Raw genomic sequence first — 26712 nt, 5'->3', positions numbered from 1 at the left:
TTCCTCCCCAGACACAGCACAGTATCTGGCACAGAGGAGGAATTTAATACATATTGGTTAAATAAACGAATTAAAAAAAAGAATAAGGGAGCCTTTCTTTTTTTTCCATGTGTTATTCTCAACTCCGAATTTATTCATACTTTCTTTACCTAGCTAAAAAGTTTTTTCACTATTCTCCAAAAATTCAAATATAATTTATTTTTAAAAATAGTTCAATACAGAATGATATATTCTGTATTATTTGAATAGTTTAAATGTAGACACAGATGCAACAACTCCAAGAAGGGTCTATGTTAGAGTGGTAGGATTTATTCTTACTATTAGCATTAAACTTAAACAAATTTTAAAGTTCCACATTTACCTTATTGTGCTGCTTTTTGAAACTGGTAGAATAGCTTATCATGGTGACCTTAAAATATGAGCTAGAATAAAACTGTTAGATATGCACCATAAATATATTATTACACACACACACACACACACACACAACTTTAAAGTTCCTTCAAGCATCAGAACAAATTCTATTTCTTTCATTAAACTTTGTATAAATAATTCTATTTTACAGATTTTCTCCCCCCTTCAGATTTCCTATGGCATTTCTAGTGTGTAAGAGAAAACCATTATTTTGTTCACTGTATCCAACTATTTTGTTTGATCTCTTACCTCACATTAGAGCCAGGATATCTTGAACTTTATTTTGAAACTTTCTCGGTCTCAGATTCACAGTAGGCAATTAATCAATACTTTGTAATTGTTGCTGTTACTATTATTGTAGTTGTGGAGGAAGGTGGGGAAGGGCCCCAGCAGGCGATGGACAAGCTAAGATTTTTTTTTTTTTTTTTTTTAAGTTTTATAGTGACACAGTTTTTATAAAAAATTAGCAGCTTCCCTCCTGGAAACTCTTTGTAGTTTTGCTAAATTGGGTTTGCCTCTGGCTAGAATTTTCTTTTTTTCTTCCTTAATTTAAAGTGTTCTCTCTTCTGAATTTTGTAAGTGTTCTTCTGCCAGGCTTTTCTTTTCTTCTTTTTTTCCTCTTCTCTTTTAATGCCTTTTTCCCCCCTCAATTAAACAATGTCATTTTCTCAAAAAATGTAGAAAATGAATCTTTTGCTAATGACTCAACATTACTAAATTTAAGCAGTTTCTTGAAATTCTACTGATGAGGCAAAGGTTTGTTTTTGTTTTCCTTCAGAAGCATGAAGCAACATATCACGTATAACTTATATTTTCTTAAACAAGAGAATTTCATTTTAAGACATTTACTTTAAGTTTCACTTTTGTAATTACTTAGCCATTCACTTTATAGCATTTAAAAATCACATTGTTAGCAAAACAAGATACATGCACTAAATTTTCATATTGATCAATATACACTTATTGGTGCTAAATATTAAAAATTAAGATTTGAATAAAATAGCATTTTAAGTTCAGTTTGCACTGTGGTTTCAATCAGACGTTTGAGTTACATAGTGGAGTGGGCAATATTTAAAGAATTAAATATTATTTTTTCTTTGGAATGAAAACCACATCTTTAATTTGTATTTTGTGTAAATAAAAGTGTTCATTGATCAAGTTGAAGTATGATGATATATTCCAAGTTCCTACCCATTAAATTCAATATCAAATAGTTGTAATGTGCATTTTAAATTGAATGAGCAACAAGATTGCATACCTGCTTAAGAGTAACATTAACATGTGTATTTTGGAAATACACAATTTTCTCTTATTCTCTTAATCTAAGCCATCTGTCTTTTTATTCTTAAAATTTCATTTTTTAAAAAGATTTTATTTATTTATTTATTTGACAGACAGTGATCACAAGTAGGCAGAGAGGCAGGCAGAGAGGGAGAGAGGAGGAAGCAGGCTCCCCACTGAACAGGAAGCCTGATTCCGGGGCTTGATCCCAAGACCCTGAGATCATGACCTCAGCCAAAGGCAGAGGCTTTAACCCAGTAAGCCACCCAGGTGACCTTATTAAAATTTTAAATTCCAAGGTCCAATCTCACTCTCCTTAATTTGTCTTGAATTTGGAACTTAATTTGAGAAGAAATACAGTATTAGTTTATGTCATATTTGTCAATTTGTTGTTAAGTTTGAACTTCTCATCATGGCTCTTAGGGTCTGAAGCAGACTCCTGGGACCAGTTCAGTCCCAGTTCAGTGGGACCATTGGTGTGAAACTCTCAGACCAAGAAAGGACTGAAGAAATTAGATCTGTAGTCCACAGAGTATAAAAATATGCTATTAGAAATAAACATGATAGTATACAGTTGGCTGGAGAACTAATTAAATTATTGATTAAACATACTAAATCATTGAACAAATGGTGATGAAGTAAGATGCCTCTCTAAAGCCAGATTTAAAGAACACACATATATAATGGCTAGTTAACTATTCCTTTTTTAGCATATTTATTCTCCATTTCCATTTTTGTAAAAATCCAGGATTGGTGTACTCCCAGCTTGAAATTACAACTCACTCAGAAATAACACGCTGTTTATCTGCTGGCTCAGAACTAGAAGGCTGCAGGAGTGAGCTCAAAATTAGCTCTAGCAATTTAAGTGTTGCAGTCTTTAATCTCGGTAATGATACTCCTCCAGTCTGAACTACCTAGGGGCTATTTAGCCCTCCTTATCTCTTGCAACTTCTTTTCTCTCTCCTTCCTCCCTCAATGAAGGCGGGAGGCCAGAGGACTAAGATCTGCTAGCATTTTTGTTAACAAAACCCTAGCTGTTTCTTTAAAGCAGGTTCTTAAAACGACAGAAAAGTGCTTTTTCTTTTCAGTTTGTTTCTAACTTAACAAATCAGCTTTTATCAGAGCAAATACAAAGGTCTGAACATCACACAGAATAGACATCTGAGGATTTCCTTTGTTTTCACAACTTTATGGTAATGGGTCATTAATACCTGTTGATCTCTACTTTATGTTCGTTATCCTGAAGTCACACATATATCCACAGATATTACAGTTTTATGTCAATTTGCCTTTTGCTATTTGTTGGGGTCTCTTGAGGTTCTTTAAGAAGATAAATGGTGTGTGTGTGTGTGTACTAGAGAGAAAATAATGTGGGGGGAGGACAGAGGAAAAGTGGACAGATTAGCGAGAGAGAGGATGCAGTGTTGAAGTGGTACTACCCGTAAATGGTATAAATAGCAAAATGGCACTGGAACCCGGAAATTTAGTTCTTATTCCTATGTTGAACTTAACGAAAAAGGTTATTTGGCACTGGAACTGTGGGCTAGATCCTGTAGAACACACAAACAAGCTTAGTCGCTTCACATACGTCCCCACTGTCTGAATTTGCTCTAACCGCTGTTAAAGCACCGTCCACTGTTTTCATGTTTATTTAAGGCCCATTGTAGCCTGTTGATTTTGTTTCGTGTTGCACTCAAATCAACCACCTTCATTTCAGAGTAACTTAGAGGCATTTTATTTACTGGACTCTCCTTGGGAGTTCAGTCTCCACTGACAAGCATCGTTAATGAAGTAACACTCATTCTGTTATGGTTATGACGAACCACCTATGATATTGCCCCGTCTACTGTATTGCAGGAAAAACAGAGGTTTCTGACGGATGTTCTGCATGAAGTGATGCTGCTTGACGGCTTGGCCAGTTCCCACCCAGTATCACAGGAAGTGCTGCGGGCCACAGACATTGACCGGGTGTTTGACTGGATCGCCTATAAAAAGGTGGGAATAGATAAGACCCAAGCGCCAACTGGATATTTCACTATCCCAGGGCGGCCCAGCTATTTCATGCGAGATATAGTCTCTCCATCCTGCTGATAGAAATGGACTGAGTTAGAAAATATAGAGTCACAAGGTTCATGTCATTTTATGAGTTAGGGCTTTTTGCTTTATAAATCAGCAAGATGGAGATGAATGTTTGCCAAATAATGCATAGAAATGTTGGAAGTATTAATGAATAAATGTTTGGAGCCTTGATATGAAATTGCTGTACAAATGGTGTTGTGTCAATGTCAGTTTTTATTATTATTAATAAGAGAGCTGACCTAAACAGTGACAGATTATTTGTCTTCAATGCCCCTTAAATACTTAACTTGTTTTGCTTGGCTGGTACAAATGGATGTAGGCAGTGACATATGTATTTTATAAATATTATTTAAGGGACATTTAGGAGATTAAACATCTTTCTTGGATAGTAATCATGATCAGTGAAATTTTAAAGACTAGACTTTGACTGACAAAGATTTTGGACCAATGACGAGACACAGAAATAAGACCCACTCTGAACTTTTCCCCATTGTTACGTGGATTAAGATGTTTCCTGTCTCTATCCCTTTGTTGTTCTCATTTAACATAAATATGTATATCTCTTTGTTTAATACTTACAGCTACTTGGGAATTGTGAAAATAGTGTTAAAGTCTCGTTCACCTTTGGCGTAGATCGAATTGCATTTACTGGGATTTCCATGTACTTTATTGATTAAGTTTTTAATTGATTAAAACTGTTTCTAACATTTTTCCTGATATATTCCTATTTACAATTAGAGGTGAAATAAGGTACACTAATTTAGATTTTGGTTTTGTACTCATGAAATGACTATCTCAATGACTATGAGTTAATATTATATGTTATACTATGTAAGGATATAAATTGTGTTAGAAAATACCTTTTCAAATCATGGATCTTTGCATTGGCTATAAAGGGGTTTCTGATGTTTTAGAAAAATAAGTGGAAGTATTGAATCATATTTAAAATATATGTTATTATATTTATATAAAATATCAAAATTTAAAATATATATTTTTTATAAATGAGGTTTTTTTACTATATATTTTTAAAACACTTTATTTGAATTTGGTGTAGTTAGTACATACTTTTATGAGTTTTGGGGGTAGAATTTAATGATTCATTAGTTACATATAACCCTCAGCGCTTATTATATCAAATGCCCTCCTTAATGCCCATCACCAGTTACCTCTTCCCCCAACCACCTCCCCTCCAGCAACCCTCAGTTTGTTTTCAGTGTCTCTTATGGTTTGCCTCCTTCTCTATTTTCATCTTATTTTTCCTTCCCTTTCCCTATGTTCATCTGTTTTGTTTCTTAAGTTCCACATATGAGTAAAATCGTATGGTATGTGTCTTTCTCTAACTTATTTCACTTAGCATAATATCCTCTAGTTCCATCCACATGATTGCAAATGACAAGATTTCATACCTTTTGATGGCTGAGTAATATTCCATTGTATTTATAATATCACATCTTCTTTATCCATTCATCAGTCGATAGTCATCTGGGCTCTATTCCATATTTTAGCTATTATTGATAGTGCTGCTCTCAACATTGTGGTGGGGTGCCCCTTCAAATTACTATGTTTGTATCCTTTGGATAAATACCCAGTAGTGCAATTCAGGCATAGGGCTTGAACCCACAATTGCAAGAGCAAGAGTCACTCGCATGCTTTACTGACTGAGCCAGCAAGGTACCCCCATCTCTTGTGTTTTTGTTAGTAGCCATTCTAACAGTTATGTAATAATATCTCATTGTGGGTTTGGTATGCATTTCCCTGATGATTAGTGATGTAGTCTTTGTTTATTTCAGCTTAATTCTTTTTTTCAGGGTTATTTTGGCTATTTGAGGTCTTTAGGATATGGAGATCTTTCTCTTTCTCTCTCTCGATATATATTCTTGATATATAGAAATATAGATATCTGAAAAAGCCATTGGAATTTTGATACGGATTGTATCGAATCTTTTGATCACTTTGGTTTGTATAGAGATTTCACAGTATTAATCCTTCCCATCCAAGATCATAAGCTATTTTTGCATTTACTTGTGTCTTTGTCAGTCTCTTTCATAAATGTCTTATGGTCTCAGTGTAGAAGTCTTTCATCTCCTTGGTTAAATGTATCACTAAGTATTATTTGCCTTTGATGTTATTGTAAATGGGATTGATTTTTAAATTTCTCTTTTAGATAGTTCATTGTTAGTGTATAGAAACATGATTGATTTCTGTATGTTGAATTTGTATCTTGTAATTTTACTTAATTAATGTATTAGTTGCACTTTTGGTGGAGTCTTTAGGGTTTTCTATATCATCTACACAAAGAGATAATTTTACTTCTTTCTTTTTGACTTGGATACATTTTATTTCTTGTTCTTGCCTGGTTGGTTTGGCTAGGATTTCTAGTACTGTGTTGAATAGAAATGATGACAGTGGGCATCCTTATCATTCCTGATCTTAGAGGAAAGGATTTTAACTTTCACCACTTTGTATGATGTTAGCTAGGGGCTTGTCTTCATATCTATGTATCTTTAAGTACCACTGTATGCTTTAAGTACCACTAAAATACTGTCCTTCCTGTGTGTTTTCAAGTGATGATAGATCTACTGGATTTTTCAAAGAAGATTTTACAAGAAAGAAATTTTAACAGCTATACTGAGATATAATTAAAATACAGTAAATTGTACATGTTTAAAAGGTACAGTTTGATATAGTCTGACAAACGTATACACAGTGAAATCATCACCATGATCCAGTTAATGATCATATCTATCAAAAGTTTTCTCATGCCTCTTTATAATCACTTTCCCATTATTACTGTTTCCTCCATTGATAAACTTTGTCACTATCAATTAAATGCATTTTCTAGAGTTTTATATAAATGAAATCATACACATGTACTGTTTTTGTCTGCTCTCTTTCACTCAACATAATGATTCTGAGATACATTCATGTTGCAGAATATATGGATATAATACAATTTCTACATTCTCCTGGATATTTGAGTTGTTTCTAGTTTTTATCTGTTTCAAATAAAGCTGCTATGAACATTTGTATGCAGCTCTTTGTATGTATATTTACTTTTATTTCTCTTGGGTAAATACCTGGAAGTGGAATGTCCAGATGATATGATAGGTATGTTCAATGTTTTAAGACTGATGATCTGTTTTCCACTGTAGTTGTACCATTGTACCATGGTAGATTCCTGCTGAACCTGTATCAAAGTTCCACTTTCTCCACATCTTCACCAGCATAAACATGTTATAATCAGTTCTCTTAATTTTAGATATTTAAAAATATATAATATATGATATAATATAATATAATATAATATATAATATATAAATTATAAATAAACACATTTTATTTATTTGAGAGAGAGAGAGAGAGAGAGAACATGAGCCAGGGGTTTGAGGGGCAGGAGAAACAGACTCCTTGCTGTACAGGGGGTCCAGCATGGTGCTCAATACTGTGACCCCAAGATCATAACCTGAGCTGAAGGCAGACGTTTAAATGACTGAGCCACCCAGGCACCCCCCAATTTTAGATATTGTAATGGTATCTCACTGTAGTTTTATGTTACATTTCCGTAACAACTAGTGATATGGACCTGTACTTCACTTGCATATTTTCCCTCATGTATCTACATTATGGAAGAGTCAGTTCAAATCCTTCACCCATTTTTTTTTAATTTGATTATTTTATTACTGAGCTTCTTTTTTAAAAAGTTTTATTTATTTATTTGAGAGAGAGGGACAAGCAGACTCTGCGCTGAGTGTGGAGGCCACTGTGGGGCTCAGTCTCAAGACACTGATATCATGACCTAAGCCAAAATTAAGAGTGGGACGCTTGACACACAGATTCTTCATATACTCTGAATACAGATTCTTCATCGGATATATGATATGCAAATAATATTTTCCCCACTTCGTGATCTGACCCTTATTTTTATAATAGTGAATTATTTCATAATTTAGAAATTTTGCATCTATGTTGAGGGGTATCAGTCTGTAGTTTTGTTTTCTTATAACATCTTTTTCTGGTTTTGTTATCACTATAATGCTAGCCTCACAGAAACTTTTACTTTTTTTGTTCAGTTTTCTGGAAGAATTTATGTACAATTTATGTTCTTTTGTTGTTGTTAAATATGTGGTAGTATTTACCAGTATAGCAATTTAACCAATACAGCCTGGAATTCCTTCATGGGAAGATTTTTAACTAGTAACTTAATTTTGAAAATATTAGCAGGTTATTCAGGTTATTTAAGCTTCTTGAATAAGCTTTGTAGTTTGTATCTTTTCTAGGATTTGGCTCATTTCATCTAAGAAGTTTAATTTATTGGCATCAAGTTGTACGTGATAATTCTCTTATCAGTTTAATAACCACAGAATCGCTAATAATGTCACCTCTTTAACTCCGGATATTGTTAATTTTTGTCTTGTCTTTATGTAGCTAGAAGTTTATACACTTTATTTTCTGAACTCAGGCCTTTGATCTAATTGATTCTTATTCTTCCTTTCTTTTTTTTTTTTAATACTTTATTTCTTTATTTGAGAGGGAGAGAGAGAGAGAGAATGAGAGGAGAGAGGTCAGAGGGAGAAGCAGACTCCCTGCTGAGCAGGGAGCCTGATGTAAGACTTGACCCCAGGACTCCAGGATCACGACCTGAGCCAAAGGCAGTCGCTTAACCAGCTGAGCCACCCAGGCACCCTTACTCTTACTTTCTGTGTCATAGATGTCCTCTATAATCGTTATTATTTTCTTCTTTTTTACTTTGGATTTAACTTAGTCTTTTTTATGGTTTCTTTAGGTGTAAATTCAGGTCATTATTTGGAGACATTTCTTTGAGTTCAGATGTTTATTCCATAAATTTCCTCTTAAGTGTACTGCCTAAAGTATGCCTCAGATTTTGATACTTTGAGGTTTCATTTTCATTCACTTTAGGATAGTTTCTAAATTCCCTATTTGATTTATTAGTTGCCCCATGGGTTATTTAACTTGTGTTATTTAGTTTATGAATATTTGAAGATTTTCCAGAATTATTTTTCTGTTATTTATCTCTTATTTAATTCTGTTGTGGTCAGTTAAACATATTCTGTATGACTTGAATTTTCTTAGAGTTGAGGTTTGTTTTATGGCTTAGAATTTGATGTCTGCTAGTAAATGTACCATATGCTCTTCAAAAGAATGTGTATTCCGCTGTTGTTGGCTGGACTATTTTATGAATCTCAAGTAGGTCAAAATGGTTGATAGAGTTGTTCAAGTTTTTTATATCCTTACTGATTTTCTGTCTACTTATTCATCATGCTTTCTTGACGAGCCCTCATTGTTTGAATTCACTCACATCATATCAAATCAAACATCTAAAAATTTAGTGAAAAATAGTGGCTCAGGTACTGTTGGACTATCTAAAAAATAATCTTCAAATATAAATTTGGAAAAATAAAGATTAGAGCAATTTGACTGAATTATCAGGGATTTTATTTTGAGAATCTCTGTATTAGGCCTTGATGTACACCTTGTCCCTTAGTCTAGGTCTCTGTTCGGCTTCTCTCAGGCTCTTCCTATTAGATAAGTTAGTTTGTAGATAATATGCAATAACGAGTTTAACTTTGTAGGTAGCATGGGTAAATCATGTGATTCTGGGATGTATGACAGTTGATATAGATAATTGTACAGGTATAAATAAGATCAACAGTTAATGCATGCTTCTTGGTGCCAGGCATTGTGCGAAACTTCCTATTTATTAACTCATTGAATTCTCATAACCCCCTTATTGTATGGTAATTTAAATGGTTCTCATTTTAAAGATGAGGATATTGTGTCTAACAATAATATGTTTCCCAGGAACTTAAGGTCCAGAACCATTGTTATTAAACACTACCATATTTTATCAACCAGTGTGGCTGGAGCATTCATTCAGAATAATTTGATAAGCTTCTGCTCCTATTCCAGGGACTGTGTGCTAATAAGTACTAGGATATAATGATAAGGCACAAAGGAAAGACAGCATATAAGTAAGTCAGTGCAGTAACTGAGTATTAGTAGCAATATATCTATTTTAAATGTGGACACCTAACTCAAACCATCTTAAGCAATAAAAAGGAATTTGTTGACTGAATAATTGATAAATCTGAGATGTAGTAGTAGTTTTAGTAATGGTTGACTCCAGATATTTTAACAATTTCATCAGAAATCTATCTTTTATCAGCTTCTTAGCTCTTTTTCTCTATCTAGATTATTCTTAGGTGACCCCAAAGAAATTGGGCTGGTAGAATCTTCAACTTTGTGATCCTAATGATCTCAGAGAAAGAGAAAACTTCCTTCATCACAACAGAATCTATAACTGTTTCCACAGAGGGCTATGATCACTACTGGCCAATCCCTGTGTCCAAAGGATGAACAATTCCTTACAGATATTCTGACTAGCTAGCATGGGTCATGAGCTCATCCTCCGGCATAAGAGATAAATCACATAATTAATAGGCCCTTGGGATCACCTGAAGGCGGGTTTTAAAAAAAAAGGAAAAAAAAAGATAGCTAGAAAAAGTAATGGATGTCAACCTCAGAATTTTAGGTGTTATGATAAAAATATGTACAATGTATAGCTGCCAGGGAAAGGGGGAGCAGAGTGACAAAAAGACAAAGGAGGACCATTCTGTCAAGGAGGTTTAGAAAAGGAAGACCCTGTTGCTCCTTGATTGAGTGGAACATCAAATTCAACATGGATATAGAACAGTAAGTGTTTGGGGCAATAGGCAGTCTGAGGAGTTAAGCCCGTAAGAACTGGAGGACCTCTTGTGCAATACCAAGAAGTTTGATCTTTATCCAGGATGCTGAGAAGAGCCAACAAAGAGTTTCAAGGAGTGCAGTAACATAATTAAAATTGTATTCTAGAAGGAATATTCCTAGAGGTATGAAAGGTTAAAATAATATGATAGATCTAGACATTTTAGAAAAGGTTGTAATGACTGGAGTTGTAGTATATAAAACTTATTATTTTTTGTATTGTAATATGTGGTACTTAATAAAAACTTTTTGCTACTCCTTTTCTGTGCTCTATTCCCTGAAGATCCCTGTTACTAAACAACATTAACCTCTGCCAACAATCAACCTCTTATTGCATCGGTGCTTTGTTGGCTTATCATGTCTTGTAATTATTCCCTTAATAATTATTCAAATTATTCCCATTTCTGTTTTTTTGTTATTCCTCCTGCATAGTAATTTCATTACACTTTAAATAACTTTTTTGAATAGAAATGTATTATGGGGTAGAGAATATTATATAGAAATAAATGTTAGAAACCAATAGACCAAATACTAATTTTTGTAGATTTGAATTTAAGAACCGAGTGGTTTTGAATAAATACTGAGTGATGTTCAGTACAGATAGTCTCAAAGCCAGGATTTAAAGAAAGATAAACTCCTAAAATTGCATACATATTTTTAGAATGGGAAGAGAGAAATGCAAGAGATAGTCTATTAAAAAATTACATTCCAGTGAAATGACAATTTTCCATTTTAATATTAATTGAAAATGTAGATGCTTTTTCCTAAAGTACAGTGGAAACAGGAAATACTGTCCATAGATAAAACGACTGGAAAAGATGGATTGAGATAGTCTCTTTGCTCTAAAAACACAAAGGGAAATAAGAATCAATGACCCAATGACCTGGATGATGGGCGTGAGCGAATGCTTATTAAATTTACATATGATGCTAAATTGAAGAGAATTGCTACAAGCTTGGGAGAGAATAAGAGATTGCCAAATGACTTCAGCAAACTTAGACAGGATCCTTTAAAAGCAAGAACACTTTTGAACAATTCTTTTATCAAGGCTGATAGATTTTATGAAAATCCTTGTGTGTCTAATGAGGAAGATGTGTACAATTTCCATCATCTTTATAAATAAATATGAAATGGCCAGTCATTTGCATCTGTTGTCCTTTCTGATAACATGTTTCCCAACCACTGTATTATGTCAGCCGGGTCGCGATCAGAACACGGAGAAAGCACATACCAACTCTACAAGCAGAGCAGGTCATTTCTGCAGAAAACAAAAACTTAAGACAGTCACTTCCTTCAAGAATATAACCCAGTCATAGACATAAAACATATGAAATAAAAACAGAAATTATACTAAGACTAACAGTAATGCACATCGCTCACTTAATGAGCACTTACTATTTACAAGGCATTTTGTGAAATGCTTTGCAGGTATTATCCCATTGATCCCTAATAGAATACTTGGAATGTAGTCATTTCTAACCCATTTTACTGATGAGGAAACTGAAACTTAAGAAATGAAGTGATTTCTACAGGGTCGGACATCTAGCAAGTGAACAAGCCAACAATTTGAAATCAGATCTATAACACTTTTCACAAATAAATATATTTTAAGGCAGGTTATGGTATGAACCATCTCAGTGGATGACCATTTTCAAGTTCTGGCCATCTTCATTTCTCTCTTTCTGAGCTTATTTGTCAGGAAAACTTACTGTCTCTGCTGTCAGAGTATTTCCAGTATTTATACTTTGTCATCCCTCCTGACTGCATCGCTTATTACTGTCTTTTCACTCATGGTCCACCTGTTCCCCCAACTCTTTTGCTTTCCCTGAAATCCAACTAAACTCCCTCCCACACCAAGGTGTTTGAACTGGCTGTTCCCAAGGTCAAGACTGATGTTCCTCCAGATGTTACCATGATTCTAAGCCTGTTTTCCTTCAAGACTTCTCAGAAATGTCACCTTCTCAAAGAGGGTGGCCGTTTTAACATGTCAGCTGACACCCTCTTTTTTTTTCTTCACTCATTTCTCCTATTCTGATCCACTTACTGTTTGGGGCTGTTTAGTGGTCACCTTCTAACATGTTACACAATTTTCTCAATATTGTGCTTACTATGTTATCTGGCCTCCTGCTTTCCCCCACTGAATGTGAGCTTCATAAAGGGAGGGGGTCTCTCTATGTTTTTCATTGTTTTCCAGTACTCGTTATACTGCCTGTGTATAGTAGGCACTCACTAAGTATTTCTCGAGTTGAATTAAAGTAAATGTAAGGAAAGTGATATAAATGAAACATTATGATGTTTCAGAGGGAAAGATCCCATCTGTTTATAGGAATTAGGAGAAAGAGTTGGCACTTGAAATAGGATTAATGAGTTTCAGATATATCATATGAATTCCAGAGGGGGAAGGAAGATTGTGTTGTGCAATCATTCTGGCTCCTAATGGGTTCTGTCACATGTGGCCTGACCCCTGAGTCCTAGACCTCGTGGGACCCCTTTCCTGTGAGCTCAGTTCTTCTCCTTCTGTCTCTGCATTCTCCTGCCTCAGGCACATTAGCCTCCTGTTCCACAAGTCTTTCCAGCCCTTGCTCTTCTAAACAGATCCTTCTTCACAGCTTTGATTCTCACTCACAGGCTATTACATACACACCATCAAACGAATACAACTGATGACTATTTTGGCTTCTTTGACACATTGGTGCATACTTTATTGTATAGTGTGCATAATATATATATATATATATATATATAGCTTTGCTATGCATCTGGTATATTATATATATTGATGAACTATAGCACTTATGGTCACTTCTGTCCAAACAGTTGGATAACAGTGTTTGGGTCAGGTTCATAATGGCAATATGCTATTAGTAGGAATAATAGTATTAGTTGCTCTTTGACGGTCTGCTTTGCCACTGAACATCCATTTAATTATCTCCTTTACTTTCCCACTCCTTCGAGGTGGGTATAATAATCTTTACTTTTCATAAGGGTAAACAGAGGCCCAGGGAGTTTAACAGTGTTCACAGGATCTTAGGAGTCAGACCTGGGTTTTACATCTTGTTTCTAACCCACGCTCCTTCCACTTTACCAGGATACTTTCTTTAAGTACTTGCCTCTTATGTCATTGTTTCAGTAATATATATATACACTAAAGGAAGGGATTGTCCCTGAATAAAAAAGTACAGTATTTTTAAAATAAATAATGGACTGCTATACACATAAAAAGAAGGGTTGTGCAATCTGGAAGTAATAATCACTGGTTATGATAATCTCAAAAAGAAAATATGATCAGTTTAGGAGATTGAGAAAAATTAAGCAGAGGAGAGAGGAAGAGAGAGGGATGAAGGGTGAGAGAGAGATGGATTTAGAAACAGCTGGAGATAAATTCTATCAGAAAAAAGATAAAGAACTTACATATGTCCAGCCTGGAGGAGAAAGGGCAAAGAGGTGACTTAATAATTGGCTCTAATATATGAATGGTCATTATAGGAAGGCTGCTCACTACTTCTCTGTCAACATCAAGGTCCGAGTAAGATAAATAGCCTTAAATTACAGGAAGAAATTTCAGCTCCATCTAAGAAAGAATTTCTTGACAGAAAAGGGAATGAAACATTTCAGTGTGAAATACCAAGGGTTAGAAAATCTTCATTCTTTGATACTATTTAAAAATAAAGTTAAGAACTTGCTCCCAAATTAGCAAAATAATTGAAGAAGGGCACTAAAACAATTCCTCCTGGGTCTTGACTTCCTAGTATATCATAATCAAATAATGTAGTACAAAATTTATAACCTACTAGAAACTTATTTTGTATGACAATCTTTATGTATCATTCAATTTCTTGAATATAATTGTAGAAGTGTAAATGTAAAGGCTGTAAACTACTTGTGTCTTAGGTAAAAATGGGGAAATTTAGAGATAATTCCCATACATCTCTGAATCATCTGTTGATATCTGTAAATAATTAATGAAAGAATGTCCATGATTGAACATACTTTAGAAATTCCTTCCCTTTATTACCATGAAGCTTATCTTTGTCCTAGGCTTTGAATTACTATTTTTCTAGGCCAGAGGTGATTTTAAGAATATCATGTAAAGGAAATGCCTTTTTGCCCTTTTGCAAAGAAAATGTACATGGTGGGAGGAGATGACTTTATTGACATTTTTCTGATAAATGCCTTTAGCACTTCCTGGTAAATTATTAATTTGTGCAATTTGCTGATGGAGGCACGTTTTCTTTTGCACATGTGTTTGACTGACTCATCACCATCTGGCTGATGGTTCCTTTCTCTTTTTTTCTTTCTCAATTCTTAAAAGAGCTTGCTTTTTTCTTTTGAGTCACTTTTACATCTTCTCCATTAGCTGTAAATCTATGATTTAGAGTTATTTGATGAAATTGAAACAAAAAGTACCTATTTGTGGAACTAAATCACAGGTTCCTCCATCATGTAAGGAATGGATTAATCCCACTGGAAGAATTCTCATACTCTTCTGCCCTTCTGTGTCTCATTGTTTTGATATTAACTAATGGTTGAGTATATTACTTTTGAATTCCTCTGCTGCATAAACTTTCTGTGTTTTTGACTTTGCTGAACTGGTTCAGAAGGTACAGTGTTGGTTTTGACTTTTTTTATTTTATTTTATTTTTTTTTTGCTTTTCTTTGTGAAAGCCAGAGGGGTGATCACAAAATGTAAGAAGCTTAAGGGTCAGAGCTTTGTAACTCCTAGCTTGTAGAACTTGGCTATAGGAAGATTGTGCTTCTGCAGCTTTCTGAAATACTTTCACAACTACACTTGTTCTGAGTGTTTTGCTTATGCAAAAGACTAATTCTAATGAATTTTGCAATGGTTCACTCATGCCAGACTTCATCAGTAGCCAAAATTGAGAACAAAAAGTACCACTTTGATTAGTGTAAATGGGAACATACAACGAGAATTCAATTCCTATAAGTTGCTCACTGTGTTACTATATGTGATTTTAATTCCATTAGGTGAGGAGGCAGCTATAGTGCATCTCAGAAAGAAAAGGGCTTCTCTTAATAGAATAAGATCAGTTCAGTCAGTAGGCCTGTGAATCTTAAAATGTTTCATACAAGATATTCAGGGAAAAATAGCAATTGAAGATAAAAACCAAAAAGAATTGGGAATCAGTCAATGCATCGTCCCCGAGCACATTGGGGATTGCAATGTTTTGAATAGGTTTTCTGGAATAATAACAGGCTTCTGTGTTGGTTAGAAAAGGGACAAGTAAAGTTAGGAATAAATTAAGATTTAAAGGATAAACAAGCAAGGCAACTGGAATTAAAGGTTGACATTTTGACAAATGAGAAGTACAGAAGAGGGAAAAGGAGAACAGGAGTAAAATTTCCTTTTCACAAAAAAGGATGTTTGGAGAAAATAGAGAATAAAAACATTCACAATGTAATTTTTGTTTGTGTACTTACAACAATGAAATAGGTTGGAAGAGGTTGAACTGAATTGAATTTTTATGAAGAACAATCCTGAATGGGCTGTGTTTTAGCATCTGAGGGACTCACACCTTTTTCCTCAACAGAGCCACGCTCCATTTTTAATCAACCATACATGGTATGTTTAGATAATATTAAAATCTGTAAGAAGGCTAAATAGTTACCAGTGTTACATGCAAAGTTCAAAAGAGTTATTCCCCAGTTACCCATATTACCCTTAAGGACCCTTTTCATTACTGTTCCTTTTACATGTGAATCCAGAGATTCTCTAATCTTATTACTAAAAAAAAAGTACCTTCTAAGTGTTAAACAATGTGCTACTATATTCATCAAAAACTTTTATATAAGTCTCAAGCAGAGTTTTTGTTTCAAAAAGGCCAAATTGTGTCACTACGCTGGGCTGATACAATTCTAGCCAAACAAATAAACAAAAACTCTTTCTGTTTGGCCCATGTCGGCTTACTGAAGGTAAATATGCTATTTCCTTTGAAATAATGAAAATAGTTCTTTGGGTACACTTTCACAGATATTTTCATGGATTCTTTCAGTGGAGGCTAAGGGCCATTCGATGACCTACTGAGAAAATTATCTAGAGACTACATGTTTTCTATATCCTTTATCATTCATGCTATTGCATATTTCCTGGTAGCACTGAATCAAGTTTTTGATTTTTCTGCTTTTTTAAAAATAGGATGTCTTACAGCTTTTTTGAGTTGTCTTTATGTCAGTATTAGAAGGCTTGACCGTGATTTCATACAACATATTCTTACCTTTAAAAAAACAGAAAGATTAAAAAAAATACTGAAGCTGGCTTTTGTCTTGAGGGCATTTTTCCAACTGGGAGAATTTGCGCATACTTTTCAGGGTTTCACAAAGATAGGAAAAGAAGACAAAGCCTAAGGTGAGAAGTTTAATGGGAGGCCTCCCACAAAGCCAGGACCTTAAAGATCTGTACCCTTAGCACACAGGTGAACTAGAAATAAACCTATCTCCTTCCTTGGGGGACTGCGGAGAAACTGTCTGTTCCAAATTTTTCCCTGAAAATTTGTGACCACAAGTAACAGTTGCATGGCATTGCAGCTCAAATGAAAATGACCTTGGTATACTTAAACCTCAAGACAGGATTTTAATTTAAAATGCTTGTTCCTGCACTAGAGGGGTCCCCAGATGCCAGACGGAAGCTAAAACAAATCCTTTCTAGAAATATGTGCTTTTGTATCACATCTCAAAAGATTTCCACAAATAAATCCCAAAGAAAAAGAGCATCTCACAGTCAAAAATCACTAATCATGCAAGGAACCAAAGTCCTGTGAATCTGAGATAGCTAAAATAATTGAGAACAGAATCATTCATGCAAATAATGAAAATATTGGGTATATGAGACACAGAATATAAAATGGCATGTTAATAAATTTGAGGGAATAAAAAGAGACTTGGAAATAAAAGCAAAATGCAAGCATATTTTAAATAGAACCAAGGAGGATTCCTAGAAATTAAAATGTAATAATTACATTTAAAAATACAGTATATGGAGTAGATGATTTATTACAGATTAGAGAGAGCTGAAGAGAGAATTGTAAACAGGAAGATAGAACTGAAGAAACTATCCAGAGTATGGCACTGAGAGACAAAGAGATGGAAAATTCACAAGAGAGGTTAAGGGACAGGAGAGAGATTGAAAAGTTGTAATCATTGGTCAATACATATACTCAAGGTTTAGCTTCACTTACTTTTTTCCATCCTTAGTTTCTCCACCAGATTATTGCTTCTTAGCTTGAGGGATTAACAATTTTGCCTTAAACAAGTGGCATCATTCTTAGAAACAGAGCTCTGTGTTTGATCTAAGATTTTCTTTTACATAACAAATTTAAGCCATGAACAAAGCACTGTTTTGTCATTTCTATTCTCTTTTATTACCATCTTAACTTAAGTAAAATAAAACAAAGATACTAATTTAAAAACTAAGCACTAAGTATACTTTCCATGGTAATAGTTATTATGTATTGAGTGCTCCCTATGTTCCAGGAATATTACATATTACATCAAGCTGAAGTCTAGAATTGTTATTTATTTATTTGTTTTTGGCTCAAGCTTACATAGCTCATGAGTAGAAGAACCAAATTTCAACCCAGCCTACCTGACTCCAAATTCTGTTCTCCAACTGCCTGATCACATAGTCAAGTAGGTGCTGACTTACCTAGCAGAGAACTTTATACATTTATTCAAATAATTCTGCCTTTCCTCTGACCAATTATTTAATCTCCCTTTTAAAAGGACCTTTAAATACAATTTCTTGCCTAAGAAAACCAGTATCATTATTTTATCATTCTTGAAGAGCCTACCTTGATTAGGTATTTTTATTTTTGTTGTCCTCCTCTTCTCAATCTTTTTTTTTTTTTACCCTACTTAGCTCTTCTTGACTTACCCTCTTTTACATTTGAGCCAATAATCTACAGACCCTCAGAAACATTCTATGCCAAGACTTTCATGGAGCTGAAAGACTAAGTAGAGAGGGGCATTAGCTGGAGTGGAGCTGTGTGGACCTAGGTGACTCAGAGAGGCATAGAGTAGAACTCATCCAGAAGCCAACCAACTGGTGCAGTCGAGATGTGCATTGCCTCTCTGCTGTAATTTTACATGAGGATGCAATTATGTCCATGCCATAAAAATATCTGGCCTACAGGAGAGAACTTTTGGTATGTATCCCCGTTGTAAGCCAAAACAGAGCAATGATCAAGCAGCTGAATGTCTGTTTTGCTTACATATCCCCGAAACTGTTTTCCGGCCCTACGGTTGTAAGAGGAAATGTGCAAACATTTAATGCTACATCATTTTCCTTCTGGAAGGGCATCAGTCCCAGCAGGAACTTCATGAGTAAATTGGAACAGTTTGGTCACATTTGTTAAAGAGTAAAAGCAAGAGTTTTAAGTGCTCTCTAATATCTAAAATAGTTTTTCTAGTTTGAAATGAGTGTGATGGTAGTGTTGGGGAAAGTTAGCTGTTTAAAGGTATTTATGTCTGAAATAATAACCTCATCTAACACTCTATAACATGATGCACCAGTCTCTTCTCTTTAAGTTATTTATGTATATTAAGTCATTTAATCCTTATAACAACCACATGGTACAGATGCTCTCTCCATCCCCAATTTATGGATGGGGGGAAACCTAAGTAGTAACTTAACCGGCATCTCAAAGTTAGTAAGTGTTAGAGTTGGGATTCATACAGTGATGTTTCTATCTGTGCCCTCCATCAACTATGTTAGACTGGTAATCCTTCAGTTTCTTTTTATGTTTACAGAACATGTTGAACATAAAACATGAAAAGGCACCTATTTCATTTCTAGCAGAGCTCTTAGATTTTGACATTATTTGTAAATATCAGCTTCACCAGTCCTTTTTAGAGACAAGGCTTCAATGTATCCTAGTTATTACCTCGTTCAATGCCTTATAGATAGTGAACACACAATAATGCTTCTAGTTTAAAGAAATTTTCACAGCGATTTATTCTACTCTCAAAACCCCAGAGATAAGGTGGTAATGCAAATTTAATTTCTATTTGTTTCAGATTCCTAACCGCAGTATCTTTTTGAGACATTTTTTTGTTTTTTATTTTAAACATTTGGGATGCAAAAGAAACGTGAAGATGGCTCTGTACCATTACACAAATTTATGCTTTATTAAATGCTAGTATTCCCTTTTTAAGAGTTCTTTAGGTTGAATTATTCACACGTTCCCTGAAAAATAACGCAGAGTGAAACTTCTACTTGTTCTGAATTACCTGCCTTGAGCATTACGTGATACTCCCTTGTTCTGAGATCCTGTGATTCCTTAGACAAACCTGATGGAGAAGTTAGGAACATTCAGAGCACACCCCTCACCTCAGAGATGCTGGCCATAGAAAACAATGAGCATTCCTGTTTCAGCATCCCTTGTTGCCTCTCTCAGACACAGTCCCCAGTCTGATGGGCCATTGATCTGCCCCTTTATGGCCTTTTCCCCCTAATTCCACTCTTGTTTACTTTAAAAGCCAGATCTTTCTCTATTTTCCACTTCTGCTTGAGAAACCATTTTTATAGCTTTGGGACCAAACGTTTTCCATTTGCTCATTTTAATGTCTCTTTTCAGTGACCTTGTTGCCAACTGAAACCAGGATGCTGCCAGAGGAGTATGGGAGAAATTTGCTACCAGCCAAGCACACTTATTTTCTCCCAGAAATAAGGGAATGAGAGTCAGTTAACTTTTCCCTTCTACAAGTGGACCTTTCTTTAATTGTTCCTGAAGTGAAAGGGTACTAGATCACCAGGTGTTAGAGTGGCTTACTTCTTCTAGACTTCTGGCAGGGACGATACCCAATGTTTCTTGTTCTGGTTGATGATAAAATGCATGAAAGAAAGCTAGGGGTAGAAATTTGCTGCCACATACAAAGAGCTAAAGTTTGGGAATTTAACAGCAGAATCTGTGATGTACATGTTTGCTTACAGAGTGTCCAATGCTTCCTCATAGATTCCCAGACAAAAGGGCGTTGTATATTCTTACACGTTTGTGTTGGGAAATTTTATCCTGCAAAGATGGTGTTTCCCAAAGTGCAGTCTGTGGAACACCACAATATATTCTCTTACAGCTATTTTTTCCCCCTTTACTCAGATATTAAAACTTCTGATTTGGCTAAAGGTGCAAAACTTTGCCTTAAATGAAAAGTTAAATGAATTTCCTCTGTGGACTCGGTGGGTGAACACTGGCAAGAATGCATTTGCTTGTCTATATATAGCAAGGGGCTGATTCTTTGTGTGCATGATCCACCACTGTTGGAAGGGTTTGTTCCGTGATAAATGGCTTGCTGCTTCAGTTCCCTGGACGATATGTTTCTGAGTTTTGAAACTCTCTGGGGATAGAATACATCTGTGCCTTGCCACACTGAAAACAAAAATCAAAGGCTGGAGGCAAAAGCTGTCCTTATGTTTTACAAGAGGGGCAGGTGAGGTGCACATACCGGATGTCCGGATGTTATGGACTGGTTTCTAGATGTTATCAAGTCCTCAGTACTAACCTGCTCCCCGTTATCCTCTGTTACCCACTAGCATCCAAACTGAAGTTATGACTTCTGCCTTCCTAGAGGTAAGGCAGGGAGAGAAATAATCCATTTCTCAATGAACTATGTGAAGAGGCAAATTTATTTTTTTTGAGAAGAGCTGAAGGTGGTTTGATGAAACTTTAATCTGGACGTTTCATTCTCTCTGTAAACTCACCCTGAAGTCAGAATAGCAGAAAGGGAGAGAGAGAAAACCTTACTCTAGCAATTATTTCCCTTATCCTGCAAATACCAGTACAGTAAAATAATTTCCTTCGCTTCCAGAAAATTGGTCATATCAAGTATGGATAAATGAACCCAACAATGAAGGTTAAAAAGTGTCAGTTATTAAACCCATACCCCAGACAAGAAGTTTTTCTTCTTTTCCTTTTCTATGTATATCTTAGTGGTAAGATGATGTTCAGGTTTTAGCTGATCTGTTTCCATTGTGGATTAATTGTACTGATCAAAACATCAGTTATGCTGATATTCACCGATAATGCATATTTTATTTATTATGGATCCAGTAAGATGGTAAATTCAGTTTTATGGCCCAGTGGAGTTTGAGAAGTGTGGCTTTATTCAATATTGTTCTTGAACTCTGTGATGGCCCATCTCTGTAAATAATCTCATCAACCTCTTATGTGAGCCCATCCTTGAAGATCTCCTCTTATGGATGCTTAATGAAAAAATATACTATGCTTTTGTCCTTGTCAGTGGTGTCAGAACATATGAGATGTTCAGCACAACTGCTAAATAAAGCTTCTGTTGTAAGAGGAGGCCCAGTAACATTTTATCTGGATGAGTAAGCAGCTAGTGCATCCTGGGTTTCACAGAAAAAAGACAATCCTGAGCCCACGTGAAGGACATAGTTATTTATGGTCATGTCTAGTGAATTTTGTTCATGTGGAAAGTATGGCTCGATGTCCAGAGGACTGACCTCCAACTCTCAAGTCCTTCTTGCCTTGAATTTCCTTAATTTTCCATGGAGGCTTCTTTTAATACCTGTCTTCAGAGATACATTTATACCACCCAAGACAAAATTTATACCAAGACAAATTTGAATCTCGAGTTTCTGAATTAGACCAGCAAACGATGGGTGTTTACATAAAATACCCTGTGAATACAGTTTCCAGGTAATATTCTGTGAATATAGTTGCACTACAGTTTACTTCATTTTAAAATCATTTAGAAAAAGGTCACTTGACAGTATACATGGTTGAGAAAAAAGTTTTGAAAATCTAGGATCTTCTTTTAAAATAAAAATAAATAATTTTGCTCTTTAGATGTTTATTTCCTTATTTATATTTATCTATTTATCTATTTTTGCTTATCAACTGTGGAATTTATTTTTTTTAAGTTTTTATTTAAATTCCAGTTACTTAACTTACCATGTAATGTTGGTTTCAGGTATGCAGTATAGTGATTCCACCTTCCATACAACACCCTGTGCTCATCATAGCACGTGCCCTCCTTAATCCCTATCACCTATTTAGCCCATCCCCCCCACCTCCCTCCTGGGGATCATCAGTTCTCTGTAGTTAAGAGTCTGTTTCTTGGTTAGCCTCCCTTTCTCTTTTTTCCTCCTTTGCTCTTTTGTTTTGTTTCATAAGTTCTACATCTGAGTGAAGTCTTATGGTATTTGTCTTTCTCGGACTTATTTCTCATAGCATTATACTCTCTAGATCCTTTCATGTTTTACAAATGGCAAGATTTTATTCTTTTTCTTATGGCGGAATACTATTCCATTGTACACATATGCCACATCTTCTTTATACATTCATCAGTCAGTGGACATTTGGGCTACTTCCATAATTTGGCTATTATAAATAATGCTGCTTTAAGCATCGGGGTACATATACATCTTCAAATTAGTATTTTTGTATTCTGTGGGTAAATACTAATAGTACAATTGCTAGATTGCAGGGCAGTGTTATTTTAAAACTCCACACTGTTTTCCAGAGTGACTGTACCAGTTTGCATTCCCATCAACCATGTAAGAGTGTTTCCTCTTTTTCCACATCTTTGCCAGGACTTGTTTTTTCCGTTGTTATTTTTTAGCCATTCTGACAGGTGTGAGGTGATATCTCATTGCTTTTGATTTTATTTCTCTGATAAGAGTGATGTTGAGCATCTTTTAATGTGTCTGTTGGCTACCTGGTTGTCTTCTTTGGAAAAATGCCTGTATGTCATCTGCCCGTTTTTATTTTTTATTTTTATTTTTTATTATTTTTTAAAGATTTTATTTACTTATTTAACACAGAAAGAGATCACAGGTAGGCAGAGATGCAGGCAGAGAGAGAGGGGAGAGAGAAGGCTTCTTGCTGAGCAGAAAGCCCGATGCGGGGCTCGATCCCAGGACCCTGAGATCATGACCTGAGCCAAAGGCAGAGGCTTAACCCACTGAGCCACCCAGGCACCCCCATCTGCCCATTTTTAATTGGATTATTCATTTTTTCGGTGTTGAGTTTATAAATTCTTTATATATTTTGGATACTTGACCTCTATCAGATATGTCATTTCCAAATGTTTTCTCCCATTTCATTTTGTTGATTTATTTCATTTCATTTCTCCCATTTTACTTTGTTGATTGTTTCTTTTACTGTGTAGAAGTTTTTATTTTAATGAAGTCCCAGTAGTTTATTTTTGTTTTGTTTCCCTTGCTTGAGGAGACATATCTAGAAAGAAGTTGCTGTGGCCAATGTCGAAGAAGTTGCTATCTGTGTTTTCCTCTGGGATTTTTATGGTTTCAGATCTCACAGTTAGATCTTTAATCTGTTTTTATTGCGTTTTTGTGTATGGTATAAGAAAGTAGTCCAATTTCATTCTTTTACGTGTTGCTGTCCAGTTTTCCCAACATCATTGCTGAAGATTAATTGACCATATGGTTGTGGGTTCATTTCGGATTTTCTAGTCTATTCTATTGATCTTAGTGTCTATTTTTATACTAGTACCATGTTGCTTTGATCACAAAAGCTTTGTAATATAACTTGAAGTTCAGAATTGTAATGCCTCCAGCTTTGCTTTTGTTTTTCAAGGTTGCTTTCTCTATTTGGAGTCTGTCATGGTTCCATACAAATTTTAGGTTTGTTTTTTCTAGCTCTATGGAAAATGCTGTTTGTATTTTGATAGGGATTGCATTAAATGTGTAGGTGGCTTTGGGTAGTGTAGACATTTTAACAGTATTTGTTCTTCCAGTCCATGAACATGGAATATTTTTCCATTTCTTTGTCATCTTCAGTTTCTTTCATCAGTGTTTTATAGTTTTCAGAATACATGTCTTTTATTGTTCTGGTTAGGTTTATTCCTAGGTATCTTATTGTTTTGGGGGTAATTGTAAATGGCATTGATTCCTTAATTTTTTTTGTACTGCTGTTTCATTATTGTATAGAAATGCAACAGATTTCTGTATGTTGATTTTGTATACTGAAACCTTACTGAATTCATGTATTCTAGCAGTTTTTTGGCATAGTCTTTTGGGTTTTCTACATAGAGTATCATGTCATCTGCGAAGAGTAAAATTTTTACTTCTTATTGCTAGTTTGGATGCCTGTTATTTTTTTTTGTCATCTGATTGCTGTGGCTAGGACTTCCAGTATTATGTTAAATATAAGTGGTGAGGCTGGACATTCATGTCTTACTTCTGAGTGTAGAGGAAAATCTCCTGATTTTTTCCCCATTGAAGATGGTATTAGCTGTCGTGGCCTTAATTATGATGAGCTGTGTTCCCTCAAAACCTATTCTGTTGAGAGTTTTTTATAATGAATGACTGTTGTACTTTGTCAGATGTTTTTTCAGCACCTTTTGAAATGGTCATATGGTTCAAGTGGGATTCATTCCTGAATTGCAAGGGTGGTTTGATATACTCAAATCAATGTGATACACCACATTAATAAAAGAGAGGCTAAGAACCATATGATCACTTCAATAGATATTTGTATTATTTTTATATTAAAAAATAGTGTTTTCTTAGGTCTTCTATTATTTACTAAGGCTACTCATTTCTAAAAATATCAACTCTTCTAAATTTAAATAATAGCATAATGTAATAAAATATTTAAATATTATCTAGCCTGATGAATTACAAAATGAAAAAATTGGAAGGTTCTCTGCGGTATATTTTGGGACTATATTATTGAAATATATTTCTTTGTATTTACTATATACAACTATATATAACAGTAAGATGCTACACTAGGCTTCTTTTATTACTTGTGTGTGTGCGTGTGTGTGTGTGTGTGTGTGTATGGGTGGGTAGTTAAAAGGAATACCAGTGAGCTATCATAGAAAAGGATCTGGGGCAGCAATTTTTTAGTAAGTAGCTGGGTTAGATGGATGAATAAATGAATAGATCAAGAATGCACCAGTTTGGAGATGGGCTAAACAGAGTCCATATACAACTGTTTCTTTGTGGCAGGTCTTACTTGAGAATATTCTTCTACTTTCTGGCAGCTTAATACTTAAACTCTTAGTACAAAAAATAATTGCAATAAACTGTAGTTTATTGAAACTATACTTTAAAGCACCATCTACACGTTCCATTGGTGATTAATAACAAATATTCAGTCTTTCATGGCTAAGAAATACTTTCCTTCCTTCAGGGATCTTTCTTAGTCTTTTTTCTGCCCATATGGTTGCTCATTAATTCCCAGTGCAGTTGCAGATCAACTGACCATATTTACTTTATATGAAACTTTCCTACATTGTAAATTATTTTTTAAAAAATTTTAAAAGATTTTATTTATGTTTTTGACAGAGATCACAAGTAGGAAGAGAGGCAGGCAGAGAGGGAGGGGGAGAAGCAGGCTCACTGCCCAGCAGAGAGCCTGATGCGGGGCTCAATCCCAGGGCTCTGAGATCACAACCTGAGCTGAAGGCAGAGGCTTAACCCACTGAGCCCCCCAGGCGCCCCCTAAAAATTATTACTAAGTGTTTGGATAGCCTTTCTTTCTATCTAGTTTTAAAACATTTTATCTTATCTCTGTATTTCCTCAATATCCCTCTGACATTTTTACCTATAACTTTTTTTTGAGCACATGGTTATTTCATATCATGTTCAATATAATTTTTTTCCTGCATTATGTTTTACATCCCAATATTGTGTTCATACTGAATAGCACTTCCAGACACTCACTATATTCATGAGCAAAGGGTCATGCATTCTATTATTGTGCTTTCACTGAATTTATTTCTTTATACTTTTTTCAGATAACTTATTGCTACAATCTCTCTTTTTTTTAACAACTCTAGACAATAGCAATTGCTTGCTTTTTATCAGCTATTGGTAGATGATTTAGAAATAGTACCTGAGGATTATAGCTTCTTTTGATTTGATTATTAAGCTCACAATTGATATTTTAAGTTGTTAGAATGTCTGCTTTATAAATGTTCTGTAGTTGATATGTAATAGTTCAAAATTATTCTTTTTTTTTTTAATTTAGAGAGGGGGGAGGGGAAGAGGGAGAGGGAGAAGGAGAGAGGGAAAGAGAGAGAGAGAGAGAGAGAATTCCAAGCAGATTGTGTGCTGCGCATGGAGCCTGACACAGGGCTCCCTCTCATGACCCAGACATCATGACCTGAGCCAAAACCAAGAGTCATATGCTTAACCGACTGAGCCAGTCAGGCACTCCCCAAATTATC

The 26712-nt window shown here is 35.0% G+C and overlaps 1 protein-coding gene across 1 annotated transcript in view; it reads left to right on the top strand.

Moving 5' to 3' along the window:
• TRHDE (thyrotropin releasing hormone degrading enzyme) overlaps positions 1 to 26712 on the top strand; it is a 389311-nt gene that overhangs the window by 218505 nt on the left and 144094 nt on the right. Inside the window, exon 6 of the mRNA XM_032347011.1 lies at positions 3553 to 3690. Coding sequence (XP_032202902.1) covers positions 3553 to 3690 — 138 coding nt within the window. The remainder of the gene's footprint in view (positions 1 to 3552; positions 3691 to 26712) is intronic.

This window comes from Mustela erminea, chromosome 6, assembly GCF_009829155.1.
Source record: "Mustela erminea isolate mMusErm1 chromosome 6, mMusErm1.Pri, whole genome shotgun sequence".
Classification (NCBI taxonomy): domain Eukaryota; kingdom Metazoa; phylum Chordata; class Mammalia; order Carnivora; family Mustelidae; genus Mustela; species Mustela erminea.
The sequence above is the reverse complement of the archived record's forward strand: the minus strand, read 5'-3'. Positions and strand labels throughout refer to the sequence as shown.